The following is a 16461-nucleotide window of genomic DNA, read 5'->3' on the forward strand; positions in this document are numbered from 1 at the left end:
GACCTATCCACACAGACTCAGTGCTGTGATTGCAGCCAAAGGTGCATCTACTAAATGCTGACTTGAATATCTATACCTGTCACTTATTTTAACATATTTTTGTTTAATTGATATTACTTTGTAGGAATGCTTTCCCTTTGACATTAATGAGTTCTTTTTGTAACAAAAGGCAAAAATTACATTGACCATGATTGATTTATAAAATAATGTTTTAAGACTCAAAGTGTTAAATTTCAAAATAAAAAAACTGTCTTGCTTTTGTGGTTTGGAACTGTTACTTCATTCCCAAAACATTTGCAACTTGACAGTGAAAAATACACCCCAGAAAAGGGAAGACAGACATAAAACAGGAAGGGTTTTTCATCATGAGGAAGTTGTTTCTTCATCATTTTGTGTCAATCCAGTATTCACAATGAAATCTGTACTCATACATGTCTAGCATGGTTTATGACATATCATTAAAGGTGATCAGTAATCAAATGTCACCAGGTCAAGTCCAGCCTGAGCCTGACACATCAGAAAATAAAATCCTGTGACTTTTATCCCCTACATCTGTCCTGGATTATCTAAGAATGGCTGCTAAGTAAATTACTGAGCCCAGGAACATTCCCATAATCCAAAGTCTTTAACCCTCATGCTGCTGACCCACAGGTGAACGCCAGAGCATGAGTGTGCGTATGTGTCTGTGTGTGCAAGTCTGGAGGGAGTTTAGCCAGAGTTCACAAGTTGCGCATATGTTAGCCATTGCACTGGAGCATGGCAGCGCTTGTGTGCGTCATGGTTTCGTCCGTGTGTGTGCCACTGTTGGGCAGTCAACGCACAGACCTCCAGCTGTTTTTAAACATTGTAACAGCCTCCCCTGCTCTACTTTATTCGCTGCCTGCCACAGAATCAGTTCCCATGAAATTGGCCCCTCTTTGGCTCGCTCTGAGTTTGTCTGCACTGTAAATGGCTTTTCTGGGGTCTGCCAAGGACCAGTGGGGGCCAATTCAAAAACAAAAAAAGAGACTGACATAGGCAAGGATGCCGTGTTGCCCCTTTAGTCTCTGCTAAAAACCACATCAATAGCTCCTATTGTTGATGTCTGCTTTAAGAGAAGCGTATTGTCCTAAGTATTTGAGAAGGATATGTCTTTTTCTGATGTTTGTTTCTTATTGACTCCCAGTTAATGATTTTGTTATAATGGAGAGGTCAGAAACACAAGAAAGTTGTCCCTCAGAGGTAAAGATGTGGGGAATAATGGGACATGCATTCATAATCTCTCTAAATAGCTGCGTCTCTTCAGAGTGACCAAACCAGTGAAGTCATTATGCTTTCCACTCTCTCAACGGGAGGTGGGGCTTTTTAGAGCAAACTTCTTCTACTCCGCTGCACAAAGACCAGAGTGCAGTCGCAGTCTCCTCCACGCTGTCAGTGCGCAGATCTCTCCCCTCTGGAACCTAAACCCCACTTTGCATGAACCTGCAAACCCCTGCTAGTATTTTCTCGCCTGAAGACGACCTTGCAGTTTCGCTGTGGCAGTTTTCCAGCAGATAGTCGGACCCCGAAAAGCGTCGGGACAAGCGAAGAGAGCAGAAGCTGCAGGAGTGGTCTGGAAACTTTTGCCATCATGAGCGCGCGAGGGGTCGACCTTGATACCTACAGCTTGTCGCTGCTCACGGCGAAAGAGGACATCCTGAACCCCCGCTCCTCCACCAACTGGTAACTCAAAGTGCTCTTACACAAAACAGAATCTTTCTGTCAGCATCATGCTTCCTCAGTAGCTCTTCATGAGTTTTTTTACTCCATAAAAAGATAGTTTAACTACTTAAACTGTCACGTTCTCTATCTTGTTGCACTTATTTAGGCTTTTACGCAGAACCTATTGTACTGTTGCGTAAACTAAGGCTTGGTATCCATTAATCCAATGAGGGCAACTACGGTGCCAACTCAAAGACAGCACGCAACCTGTACTATATTTACGACCATTAGTGACTAATGCATCCAGGCTGGTTAATGAGCACAGGGAGCTGCTGTGTGAATTGTGGTTAGCCGTCCATTACGCACGCCAGGCGGTTGGTGCGGCTCAGAGCGCAGCACCTGGCCGGCGGCCCGCTCGCTCTGCGCTCCATGACTTTGCTTTTCTCCTTCAGGAGCAGAGAGGCTTCATTCTCAGCATTGCTGGATCACGTTTCTGCTGATGTACTGATCTCTGACAGGAGGGTTGTCTTTCAGGGAGATGCTTTTAAATTTGACTGAAAGCTTGCACGCACGAGTGCCATCTTTAAAACCAAGCAAAAACAATAATTAGAATGCCAAGCAATAACAGAGATGTGTTTAAATGCAGTGCAGAGTGAAAATGGGCAGTATAACTCACAGTGTGTAGGACACAGTGAAGAACCAGCTCAGTTTTGAATAATTATTCAATGTTGACATAATTTTATGACAACTTTTGCTCTGACATGTGTGAAACCTCATCATGTTGTAACCTGACCACCTGATACCTGGCTCATTCTGCTACTTTGCCACAGGCTCTGTTACTATGGTGGCCGTTCCTTTTTCCCCAAACAACAACAACCTCAACCTTATTTTTCTTCTCTGTTTGTCTTTCCTTTCTTCTTCCTCCATGCCGATTCTGTGAGCGTGTGGTATTGTCATCTCCATCCGCAGACATGTTGTCACCAGTTATTGTAAGCTAGTGCCCAAAGAATGAGATACATTGTACTATGATGCTGGTCTTTCATGTTCCCACTCACTATGATGACGTTATTCCTTAAAGAGATTTTTCAGTATTTTTGAAGTTGAGTCATATGAGGCACCTAGGAGTAGTAGTGACATTAACATCCTGTGATTTTAGTGAGCATCGCTCCTTTAAGAAGGACTTTCTGGTTGTACCAGCCAGGAGGCCAGGCTACACAGTGTAACAGATGGGTACATTTTCTCCATGGAGTGTTTTTGGTCAAAATATGGGCCAAAAAACAGAGTTGGCTCAAGCATATGCACTATGAAAAATTGTTTGAAGTGTTTTATTTTTTTTTATCCAGGAAGCATCTGTGTTTTTGTCACCATTTGCAATGCAGGCGTTGGCTTTGGTTACATGCTTTTGCATTGCAAAACGATGAAAAAAACACAGAGGCTTTCTGGGTATAAAATGAAATGCTTCTGAAATTTTCGATAGTGCATACATTTGAGCCAACATTGTTTTGTGGCCAATTTTTACCAAAACTTGATAAATTCCACGGAGAAACTGTACCCATCTGCCATGCTGTAGAGCCTATCCGGTACAATCAGTGAGTCCTTCTTAAAGTAGCAGTGCTCACCGAAATCACTGGATGTTAATGTCACTACTACTCCTAGGTAACTCATACAGCCCGACTTCAGAAATACTTAGATGTGCCTTTAATGATGTTTGCCGGGGTCCACACATGTCCTCATGTAGAAGTTAACGACTGATTTCGGTCTGATTCATCTTCCTCTGCCACACCAGGGTTTCCCTTTACCTTCCCCTCATGATGGGGTATGAAGGTGTGAGATTCAGCACACTTTTATTTTCAGGAACATTATGGAAAGAAAGCCCCCAGTGTTCAGTTTTAAGTCTTTCTTACCTTTGGAAAAATCATAAAAAGTTTCCACGATAGTGTGATAATGGAGGTTCAGTCCCAAAGTGACACCTCATGTTGATGCTGCATCTTACCAGTGTGCATGCAGGTTTGGCTCTCTTATCAGAGAACACAATAGGAAAAGAAAAAAAAGACAGAATGAATATTCCCCTGCATTCCTTGAACCCACTTAGAAGGCTAAATAACTGCTTTGACTGAATAGAGAGGTGGGAGGGGGACAGGATGATGTCATGATTCCCACTGTCAAACCTGCAGACTAGCTAGTGCGTGCATTTGTCTCTGTGCGCATTGAAGGGATTTTATGAGCGTGCATGCAAGTTTGCATGTGAATGTGTTTGTTTCAAGGCGTGCATTTGGATCCTACAGGGACTATTAAAGTGAGCAGGGGGCGTTGAGAAGTTTGTACGGAGTAGAGGGGCAGGAGGCTGGTTTTGTCAAACAATTCCGCCCCCACTGTGTGGCCTTGAGGTCCCTGTGTGTATTATCTAATGACCTTGGGTGTCCTGAATGGGAAACAGACCCTTTGTGGGTGAGGCCGTGAAGAAAAGAGGAGCAATTTCAATGCATCCTTCATTCAGACCTCTCTACTCAACATGCAGCCTCGGGGGTCTCCCCTCGGTCTCTTATTCCACTGAAGACAACAAAGTGTCTCACTCGAGGGCTGGAATCACACTGTCTGCATGTGTTTTGTGTTTGTGTGTGCTTTTGGAGGCAGAAAAAAGAGAAACAGTGAAAAAGCATGTTCCCAAGGACATTGTCTTATCCTCTGAGCAGGAAATTCCTCCAATTCCTAGCAGCAGAAACCTGATTTATGTTCAGTTTACACCCAAATAAGTGATTCAAATAGAAACTTTATTCAACATTTCTGTTGTTTTTGTGTTTGAAAGCATCAGTGCAGTATTCTATCATATTAGTCTTGTCTTTGAAAAAAACAGTCTCATTGTTTTTTATAATTCAATAAAACACATTCATAACTGGTTTGTTCTGCAAATTTTAATCTCATCCAATATCACTGTGTAAATAAGAGCAATTTTCCGAAGCAGCACGAGTTACCAGAAGTGTCTCCTTGCCAAGTATCAAATAGAGTGCAGCCGCAGCTTAAAGGGGGGAAGCACCAGCTTAAGGGAAGAAATCAGCTTTCAGAAATATTTGCTGCATTGTTTCAGTCCTGCAGAGTCTATCAGCTTGAACTGGTCGTCAGAATAGGGCGTAGGCTGAATCCACACATGTGCGCACCCTGGTGACTTTGAACACACCTTCATTAAGACATCAATCTCACAGTCCACACTGTGACACTGTGTGCTGTGATAGTTGTCAGTGTTTCATTGTGTTCTCTTGCAGGGATTATGAAAGGCTGTGACGAATTAGATAAATATCTGATTCATTGTAGTAACAAGAGTGATTCAGTTTTACAGCATTTAATGACCAGTTAAACTTGTCTCTGTTCAGTACTGGTCAGCAGCCTACTGCAACAGCTATGTATAAGTTTCATCCTTAGTTATTGTGTAAAGTCTAGACTAAGCTTTACACTGAACCTGAACTTGGCACAAAAAGTAAGGACTTTTGTGTTCTGTAGTTTATTTCTTTGTTGTAACAATGCTTCTTGACAATAAGTCTTACACTGTCGGTAAGCCTGTTTTTTTTTCCATTTTAGATGGTGCCTAATTTGTAAGGACTATGCATATGTGGGATGAGCAGCAGAGCTGAGTATGTGGGTTTCACCCATGAAAAATCTGCCAAATCTTCTCTGCCAATGTCGTAACTTAGGTTGTGTCATTGTTGCACCACAGAGGCATAAGGTTCATCTTAGAGTGTAACATCCAAAGAGATATGATGTTTTCACTTTATTAAATCAATCAGTGAATCACATTTTTCAACGCAGTGTTTGTTACAGTCTCTCTTGTCTCATTGTCCTAAACAGGCTAACAGCTGAGAATAACTTCTGCTAACTGCTGTTTATCCTTAAACAGACACAAAAGTGTATGCACTATATGCATACACATTTTGATAAGGTGCTAACTAAAGCGCTCACTCTAAACCTAATATACAACAAGAGACATAGCTAGTGGTGAAATCATCATTAACAGATAATTTGATGGTATTTTATTGTTTAATGGTGGAAATGATCAAACCTGATAACCAGATAGACTGTTTCCCATATTGATAGGATATGTCTCACATCTATCTTGGTGACAGCCCTCAGTCTGTGTTTGTGAAGGGCAGAACCTTTAAAGAAAATCTCAGAGGGTGATTGGACGAATGTCCTGCCTGGCTCATTCGTTACAGGCCAGTTTGAGCGACAGAGCCTATGACAGAGTCTGAGTTTCACTATTCTTTTTTGTCCCTGGGCAAAATGACTGTTAGTCTTCAAGAATATTGGCCATTTTAAACAACTGCTGGACATTTGTTTTAAAAGGAACCCTGCATGATCAGACAAGTTTATCTTGTTGGATAGATATTTGCATTTCTCAAATGTATATTGAACTAAAAAAACTCACTAAATATCCCAGATATCTGCAGTTTGAGTAACTCTAAGCTCATAAACTCACCAGGAGGCCGCCATGTTTGGTCTGTGTGACGTCGCAGTGCCGCAGCGATCTTCGTCGTTGCTATTAACCATTTTTCAGACATTTTTTCTGCTTGCAGCTGTTGCTGCCATAACAGCTTTTATACCAGACAGGAGTTTGCTGCGTGTTGGTTTTGTCTCCCTGCTGTCAAAGCTCTGTCATTCCTCCTCAGTTTTACCTCAGTAAAACTCTGTGGAAGTGACTGATTCAGCGCATAGTGGAAGCATGCCGGGAGTTTTTCAAAATAAAAGCAGTATGTACATACAACAGAGTTTCTCCATAGAAATGCTACAGTGGACTTTTACTTTGAAAAGTGCAAATCAGAAGTGCTTTGGATCTGTGTTTACCTTTACCTGAACTGTGTGGAAACAGAAAGCTTCGTAAATAGTAGAAGTTCGGGGAACAACTTTATTAAACAGATGCGTTTAGCTCGCGGCCTTCATCTGGTTCATCAAGAAAAGGATTTTAAACATATTCTGCAGATGTGGACATAAATATTTTCTACAAGAAGGTAAGTCTGGCTCTGCATTTATTGTTTTCCTGTCTAGATAGACAGATAACCGCTCGTGGTGCAAATAAAAAATAGAAGAGACCTTAAATTTTTAGAATTCTCTGTGTGTAAGACGTGCTGCGTCTCCGGCTGCCAGTGCATAGAAATGGCGAGTGCGGAACTGTGACATCACAGCGCATGGTGGCCTCCTGGTGAATTTATAAACTCAAATTACTCAAAATGCAGATATCTAGTGAGTTTTTTCGTTTAATAGGTATATGAGAGATACAAATATCTATCCAACAAGATGAACTGGTCTGATCATGCAGGGTTCCTTTTAACATTGATTTGCTGCATTTAACAGCACTGAATACAGTTGCACTTTATCTGAGAAAAGATGATCGGTAGATTTACCCACTCAAGTCCGCTGCACTTCTGCTCGGCACTGGCTCACTGGCTCCCTTCATTGGTGTTTAAGCCGATCAGCTATCTACAGTTCCCTTTGTTTCAGCTTCTTTTATACCTGCAGCAATGACTCAAGCAGCGATAATTGAAATCCTTTCAGACTGCAAATTTTTTTTAACCAGGAAAACCTCTGAGATTAAAAATCTCTTTTAAAAAGTGTGTCCTTGCCAAAATTTCCCAGTATAGAAGCTCTAGAATCTCTCGGAGATAGGCTTTGTTTGATGTCATTTATGTTGACAGTACATAAACAACCCAAGCATTGCATGAATACTGGCTTGTAGTCATATTACTTCGAGTTCATTTTAAAGGACTCTTGCAACACATCTTCTAGGTAACACAATATATAATATGTACTTATTCTCTATTTATTTATCTGTAGAGATGGGTATTGAAATCTGGTACAATCATAATACCGGCACCAATACATCTGATACCTACCGATCTGACAAACAACAAAGATATCGATACTTCATTTCAATACCCCGCCATCCCAATGCGCCCCTCTGCCCCCCAAAATAAAAGGCAAAAACAAAGTTATTGAATTTGTGTGATCTCTATATTAAGTTGTAACAGGTTTCTTTTCTTATCCCAACTCAACTCAATTCAGCTGACATCCTGTAGAGATATTTCTGTGAATCATTTACGATACCAGACAGCTTTTACTCTCCCGCTGACTGACAGCACACTTTTTTTTTCTCTAAAAAGTATCGATTTAGGCACCATCTAGGCACCGTCTAGGCACTGTTTGAAAAGTATTTATTTTGTACTGGCATCAGAAAAAAAACCGAAATGATATCCAACCCAAGACTAATAAGGATGTAGTGGGCATTTGCAGCTCCAAAGAGTGAACTCGAAACACTCGCTGCCATTATCAGTTATTAGTGGAGTCAGATGGTGAAACAAACTCTTGTTAAAGATGGTCAGGAGAAATGTAAAAGCATCTCTATACCATAAGCTTTCAGTGCAGTTCTATGCCCTTCTTTTGATAAAGAAAGTTTGTAGCTACATCAGCGGTAACTGCTCCACTGGCTTGCTGTACAAGTAGCTACTGCAAACTCATGCCTAAAATGCAACTGTCCTCTTCGACATTCTGAAACAGCCTTGCTGCAGACTCATTGGCTTTAGAAATGCACCTCTTGCAGCAGGGTTAATCATCATGCTGGAGCTATGCATCTGTTGAAATATTGGATATTCCTAAAATGTACAATATGTGATTCAGTAATTAATATAGGGATCTATTATGTTCTTTGATACCCTCATTTATCTTTCTTTAATTTTGACTCTCTGTGGGAAACTTTAGTGATCCATCTTACTCATTTTCATTAGAGACATCACATGATCCTGTCCTCTTCAGGCCTCCAGTCTCCTGAGAAAGGGACTCTCCTGTTGCTGATAAATGTAGCTTCCTTTATTTCAGCGCAGGCCCGGGGTGTTTGTGTTGCTGCTACTTGCCAGAATTTCCACAGGCTCATGCATGATTAACCGCGACCTACAGAGCTCCCGTGTCTAAAGTTACGCTGCAGGAAGACACCTGTGGGTGTGGGGAGAGGATGGGAGAGAGGTTACATGTGCGACTACTGTAGAGCTTCTGCTTGTGTGACAGAGACTCAGGGAGATTAGAGGTGGAAGTGTGTGGGTTGGTTATCTTGTTTGTAAAGATAAAATAAACTCTATAATCAATCTGATATCAAGAAGTTAGTGCTTCAGCTTCCCTGAAAATGTTCTGCTTTTGCTCAGTTTCCTTATAAGAGAACAACCAGGCAAAAGACAGCTGTAAATAATATTAACACTAACTGTGGAAATGTGAGCTGGCATGTAATTCTATTCAAGTTCAGTTAAGTTTGTCATTGTTTCTGTGTTGAAACAAATTGTTCTGATTACCTGACTGTGCAGTCTCACAGGAAGAAAACAAGCAGTCTGGTTGGTTTCCTCTTTTTGTTCAAGATAAGGCTTCAAAGACTGAGCACAGTGTTGCTATCAGTCTCCATGATAACAGGACATGTTTGATAGATCGTTAAATCAACATCTGTGTACTGTAAATGGCTGGTCACAGGATGGTTAGACTGGACTGTTGCCCAGTCTGCTCTCTGCTGACCTGTCTGTCTGATTCTCTCTGTCTTTGCAATACTTTGCACTGGGAGTCAATGAGTGGACCTCCATTGGTTTCCAAAAATATATGAAGCCTGCCTACCTACAATTGTTACCATGAAACATTGCATCTTAAGTTTTGGTTAATTTCTGATGAATTAATCTTAAAATCAAACATTGTTGCAGGTCTTCATAGCATGGTATTCACAGATATTGTCAGAGACAGTCATGCATTTCATGTACAGTGCCTATAAAAAGTATTAACCCCCTTAGATGTTTTACTATCGTATTGATTTTTAATAATTCAATCCATTCAATCTAACATTACATCATGAAGACAAAAGAACACTTTAAGCAACTCAGGGAAAAGATTATTGAGAACTGTAAGTCAGGGGATGGATACAAAAAGATTTCAAAGCCCTGAACATCCCCCAGAATTCAGTTAAATCCTTCATCAAGAAATGGAGGGAATATGACACGTGTTAATCTGCCTACATCAGACTGTCCTCCCAAACTGGATGACTGTGCAATGAGACTAGTAGGAGAGGCCACCAAGACTCCTGACTGCTCTGACGGAGTTACACGCTTCAGCAGCTGAGGTGGGAGAGACTCTGCTTTCAGTAACTGTTAAATGTTGTTTGGCAGACACCAAACACTGCACATCACCGCAAACACACCATCCCCACTGTGAAGCACGGTGGTGGCAGCATCATGCTTTGGGGATGCTTCTCGGGGGCCGGCTCTGGAAGACTTGTTAAGGTAGAGGGCAAAATGAATGCAGCAAAATATAGAAGAACAACTGTATTAAGTCTGCAAGAGAACTACTGATTGGGAGAAGATGTATTCTCCCGTAAGACAATGACCTGAAGCATACAGCGAAAGCTACACAGAAATGGTTTAAAGACAACAAGGTGAATGTTCTGGAGTGGCCGAGTCAAAGCCTAGATCCCAATCCAGTGGATTGTGGCTGGACTTGAAAGGGGCTGTTAACACCCCATGGAACCTGACACAGCTTGAGCAGTTGTACAAAGAAGAATGAAGTAAAATTAAGGTGTCAAGATGAGCTAGCCATATTTGCAGCCAAAGGTGCATCTACTAAATACTGACTTGAAGGGGGTTGAAAAAGCCACATTAAAAAAAATCAATAAAAGCGTAGAACATCCAAGGAAGTGGGTGCTTTTTATAGGCACTGTGTAGAATGTATGTACATTGTTTAACCCTGAAGTTGTGCCGTCTTTAAAGACGAACCTCAGTTTACCCATGTGCTTGTATGAGCATGTCTGTGTGTGGCACTCTGGAAGATGATAACAATGATGGTTTTAATAGCTGGTATGTGGATCTTTGTTTGGCTGAACTTAGAGAATGGTTCCAACCATAATCTCTAAACAACTGCTTACTACCTCTTTAAACACTGTTTAGATTCATTTAAGGTCTCAGATGAAGCTGCGGGGTAATAGTAGGTATACCAGGCATGATGAGACATGGCTGTAGGAGGGAACATGCTATGTTTGTACTGTTTGCATGTCCTTGTATATTTGCCCTAGGGTGCAAACTGCAGGGTGTAAGACCATAAGTAAACAGTTTTAAAGTGTGACTTGTACTTTCTATTGAAGAAAAGCAGTAAATATGTCATGACTTGGTAGCAATGCAGATCTTTTAGTGTCACTTTGTGTCACGAAGCTGCTACTTTGGTAAAAGCATTGTAGCCAGGAGTAGCTTCTCCCCTTTAAGCTGTATACAAGGATCAACATGAACAATAACTCACATTATTTTATTCTTCTCACACTTGACCTTTCAGTCAAAATTCTCCCTTTGTTCCTTTTAGTCCCTCACAGCAGTTGACCTCAATCCAGATGCCTCCTGCACGTTGTTTCCTCTGGAAATCTTTCCCTTGTATGCCCACGGTTGTGAACACAACAAATGCATTATTGTTTCCCTTTGCAGTTCAAGATCCAGGCTGGGACCCTCTGCTGGAAAATTATGGCTGTCCCTTAGAGAAAGCAGATGCATTTTTCATGCAAATGGGATGAAAAATGGAAGCAGGATTGAGGTAAATTGTTTGTTGAATCAAACTAATGTGCTGTGAGTGTTGCAGTCACAGTGGGATTTCATGGGTGTGTCAGATGGCTGTCTAAGAACATCTGTATTTTAGTCTTTCTGCAAACATTGGCAAGAGGATGAGCACGGCTGAGGCACCTTTAGGGGATGTCTGAGCACAATATGAAATCAAGCTTTGCTCGTGTTTGAGTTGCAGAGTTTTCCAAAGATATAATCTGTGAAACTGACTGTATTCTAACATTACAGGCATGGAAGTGTGACCTGTGGTAATGTTTGTACCCTGGTTGTTTTGTCAAATGCTGAGTAAGGAAATGGTTAGACACAATGTTCTGCTGAATTGCTTCACTTTCCCCACAAGTAGATTCAGACAGCTGTTTAAGCACTGAAGAGTTAGAGCTGGGGAGGCAAATAAGATTTGCATGTGTTAGACTTTGCTCCAAAGAGTTAGGACAAAACATTTGGAACTCCCTCATATGGAGTATATGTTGTAAGCTCTACATCCTCCATATTAACAGATGGGAAAGGGGTCAAATTATAAAGCTCAAATACCCATCATTTTAAGTTCTTTCAAACATGTTTTCATTATTCATTTTCATCACGCTGATATGTATTAACCCCCAAGGTTTCATTGATTTGAGAAGCTTAGTTTTAATAACAAACTTGATGCTTGAAAAGGGGGAAATACCACTAATTGGCTGAAAGCTCTGCTAACACTGTGAACCAGACGAGATAACCAGAAGGATCTTTGGCATTTTCGCTCTTACATTTGTGCTTTGGCTGGTAGAAAGAAAGTGACATCAACAATGTGGCACCAACACTGGATCTCTACTCCCCACAGTCTCCATTTGCAAACATTCATGATACAAAATGCGTCAATCTGAAGAGACTTCAAGTGTGGTACAGTCAATGATGCCACCTTTACAATAAGACGGTTTGTGAAATTGCATCCCTGCTAGATATTCCACAGTCGACTCTAAGTGATATAATTAGAAAGCGTTTAGGAACAACAGCGACTGAGCCTTTTGAACTTTACAACCGTCATTGCCCTTAAACTAAACGCATCTATTATGCTGAGTGGACATTGAAAAACTAATCCACTAGAGGTCGTCCTCGCTCACAACGCTACTTCAGTGCTGTTCCATGAGTCCCATTGACTGCAACTGTGCACTCGTAGCGGACTTTCTCTTGATTAAGTTTAGCCCTTTTTCCTTTTTTTTTTTTTTTTTTTGCTGCCCTGGGTTAAACTGTTGGCTGCATTGCTCAACACTGCCCAGTGATTGGCGGCAGTATTACTACATTTGGTCCGTACCCATAAGCTTCGAAAGATGGATGAAAAATGGACAAAATGAATGCAGAGTACGAACAGAAAGGTCCATCTGTATCTGTATGCGGTTCAAATGTTGAGCATCAGTGAGCCTTAAGCTACTGTAAAATACCAAATAATAGCCGGGTCCCAATTAATCGCCGGGTCCTAATTAACTGCCGGGTGTGCATTTTGATAAATAACCGCCTGTTCCAAATAAATGCCGGGTGTAATTTATTTAAAGCTCGGGTATGTGACTTTCAATGAGAACCGTATAGAATCAACTCTCAACTCCCCTTCCATTCCTGTTCTTCTCTGTGTTTGACTCATGATTTGACTGTTTGAGCTCCGTAGCTCCGCCCCTCTCCTTACATACCTCCTCACAGATGAAAATGTCAGCTGAATTGAATACTGACGGTGGCAAAACGCTCGTAGAGTGATTTTGCTCTGCTTTTCCACTGAAATCAATGGCCAAATCACAGGCAAGAAAACACTTCATCTCATCATGAACAAAGTCTACACAGGACCGAACACCGCCGTAATTCCGCCATTGAATCAACTTCTCGCTGAGCTGAGATACGGAAGCTACAGCGGCCAATAGGAACGCTCCCTCTGACCTGAGCCTGATTGGCTGCAAGTACTAGCCTCCTCATTGGCTGGGGCACCGTCCCTTACTGGTTTTCTCATGTGAGATAGCAGCGCCATGGCCCCGGTGCAGTGATCCTGGATTCGGCCGTTATTGTTCAGCCTTTGGTCTTATATTATTTACCTTTTACCTTTTACCTTGCTCACCAGTATAAGCTTTGTGTTTTTTTAGTTCCTTACCAGTATTTAAAGTGTTTATAGAATGTTGAGTTGACAGAAGAAGAAAAAAGTATAACTATGCTACTGTAATCTTGTCTTAAAAATGTAAAGGTGATATTCATACTGGTGTAAATAAATAGTTTGATTAAATTTACCATATTTTTCCATTTTTTGCTAAGCAAGATTTTTGTGAGAAAGGAATTAAATGCCTGGTCCCAAATAGCTGCCTGGCCTGCTCAGTGATTGAAACAAATAAATGCCCTGGCTATTATTTGGTATTTTATGGTACACTGTGCACGAAAGTCACCAAGCTCTGGTGGTTCTGTAGCTGAGGAGTTCTGAACTTCCACTGACATTAATGTAAGCACAAAAACTGTGCGGCATGAGCTTCATTGTGAATGGCTTTTCTGTATGCAAGCATCAATCACTAAGTCCAATGCCAGGCGTCAGATGGAGTGGTGAAAAGCGCGTTGACACTGGACTGTGTAGCAGGGGAAAAATGATTTGTCTCTGTTTGACAGTCAGATGACTGAGTCTGGGTTTAGCGGATGCTGAGAGAATGTTACCTGCCTGACTGCATTGTGCCAACTGTGAAGTTTGATGGAGGAGGGATAATGGTATGGGGCTGTTTGTCAGGGTTTGGGCTAGGCCCCTTATTTCCAGTGAAGGCCAATCTTAAGGCCTCAATATACCAAGACATTTTGGACAATGCTATGCTTCCAACTTTGTGGCAGCAGTTTAGGGAAGGCCCTTTTCTATTCCAACATGACTGCGCCCCATTGCAACAAGCAAAGACTGCAAAGACATGGCTTGATCAGTTTGGTGTGGAGGAACTTGACTGGCTTGCCAAGAGCCCTGACCTCAACCCTATCAAGCACCTTTGAGATGAACTGGAATGGAGACTGCAAGCCAGGCCTTTTGTCCAACATCAATGCCTGATCAGATAAATGCTCTACAGAATGAATGGGCAAAAATTCCCACAGAAACACTCCCAAATCTTGTGGAAAGCCTTTTAAGATGAGTAGAGGCTGTTATAGCTTCAAAACTCTGTATTAAAGTACAAGTATTTGAATACAGTGTCATTGCAGTCCCTGTTGTTGTAATGGTCAAGTGTCCAAATATGTAATGTAGACCCAGAAGCATTGGTGATCCAACAAAACTACTCAAAGTTAGGGTGTGTTTTTGTAGTACATTTTGTCTTTCTGGCATCTTTTCCCATCCAGAGCCTCATTGAAAGCTGTGAAAGGAGTAACCACTTACACATGGAAAAGTCTCATCATGTTTTGTGTTGCTGTGACTTGCCTTTCTGTGAGTGTGCCAAATACAACACAAGCAGAGTCTGACAGACACTAATCCTTGACAGACCAAAGCATATTTATTATTCCTCTGCTAATTACACTCTTATGATTTTGTCAGACACTCACACTGCCATTGATATTTTCAGCAACTCTGCAACATTCAAATCCATGCAAATTCCCCTCATTGTCAGAGTCGTCCTGACTCTGAGGTATCATCAGCTGTGTTTGCTCCCTTATCACCATGGTAAGAAAGGAGCTCCATGGCTATAAACATGACAGTTTGGGGGTTAACTATTAGCATCTTATGAGGCCTTGACTGGGAACTCCATTTTCCTTTCCTCTGCCTTGTTTGTTCACTTTTTCTCCTGGTGGGGTTGGAGTAGTGGGTGAGTCAGGGGGCTACGTTGCCCTGACGACCCTGGTGGGAAAGCTGAGTTGTTTGTTAAGGGAGAGTGAATGAAGCGGGGGAGATGAGTGGAGAAGGATTGGGGAGGCTGGGAAAGGGGGGAGCAGATGAATGGGGACAGGCTTTAGGTAAGAATTATAGAGGAATAACAAATGAGAAAATAGAGTGACAAGAAAAGGACAGGTTGAGCAGGGTGGTCTTTACAAGAGGTTATAAAAAAGCCAAATAAGTGAAGGATTAAGGGTTGGAGGAGTGACAGAGCAAAGGAGTGGGAAAGATGAGAAGAAGACAGGTGGAGGAGGATGAAGAGGAGTGAGATCAAAGCTGTAAGAGAGGCAGCAAAATGAGGTTTAAGTGGACATGTGATACTTGAGAGTTAGCTTTGTTTAACTGCAGGAAATGGATGAAGGTGGGATGCCATCATGTTTGAACCATCCCATAATAATGTTGATGTAGAGCCAGGATGTTTTTTTTTCTATGTGTGAGTAACAGTGAATAACAGCATACTCAGGAAATGCCAAAGAAATCCCAGAGGACAAGATTACAGAGCATTTTATCTCATTTCCTTTCCTTTCCTTTCCTTTCCTTTCCTTTCCTTTCCTTTCCTTTCCTTTCCTTTCCTTTCCTTTCCTTTCCCTTCCATGCATCCCTCCTCAGGTGTAAATTCAGTTCCCGTCAGCCCCCCACAGCTATACCTCCTTGTAAGAGTCATAACAATTTATCCCACAGAGACCCTTTCTTAAGACACTTGCCCCCAATAACCACATACTCTTCTGCCTCCCTGGAAACCTCTCATACACCCAGGCTGTTTCCCTTTGTGTGCCATTGTTAAAGTGCCCCTTCTATCCAGCCTACTTATATCTATCTACATCCCCTGCTGCTTTCATCTTTCTCCTCAGTGTGAATAACATCTTTGAGAAGCTTGTCTCTTTGCCTGTCTTGCACAGCCACATCTGTCTTAAACACACACCTGCATGACACTGAACCCATCTTAGACTAAACCCTGAGCACAATTTTGCACCATTAAGTTCTGCTGTTTTCTCTATCAGGTACAAAAATGATGCAGGAATGAAAATGTTTGAGACTTTACTAAGGATTTTAAAGTGTGTTTTAAGGGCTGAGATTTGAAGATCCCTCAAAGGGTTCATTAGATTTTGGATTCACAAGAAAACACAATACATCGGGCCTTGTCTATTGCCAGCATGGAAGCAATCAGTCAAAGACGTGTCGTGTAAGGGTAATTTATTTTAAAGAGGAAATAAACTGAAACCTTCGGACACACATGGCATGTCCCGATGGTGATTATATTACAAAACAAGAAGCGTGGCAGTCAGTGATGTGTGCAGCTCTAACACAATACCAGGGTAATGCTATCAGTGGATT

At 41.7% G+C, this 16461-nt stretch overlaps 1 protein-coding gene across 1 annotated transcript in view; it reads left to right on the top strand.

The window, feature by feature from the left end:
- Positions 1 to 1356: 1356 nt before the first annotated feature.
- Positions 1357 to 16461, top strand: part of si:dkey-40c11.2 (drebrin) — a 50882-nt gene continuing 35777 nt past the window's right edge. Inside the window, exon 1 of the mRNA XM_041788459.1 lies at positions 1357 to 1701. Coding sequence (XP_041644393.1) covers positions 1610 to 1701 — 92 coding nt within the window. The 5' untranslated portion in view covers positions 1357 to 1609. The remainder of the gene's footprint in view (positions 1702 to 16461) is intronic.

Source organism: Cheilinus undulatus, linkage group 5, assembly GCF_018320785.1.
Source record: "Cheilinus undulatus linkage group 5, ASM1832078v1, whole genome shotgun sequence".
NCBI lineage: Eukaryota > Metazoa > Chordata > Actinopteri > Labriformes > Labridae > Cheilinus > Cheilinus undulatus.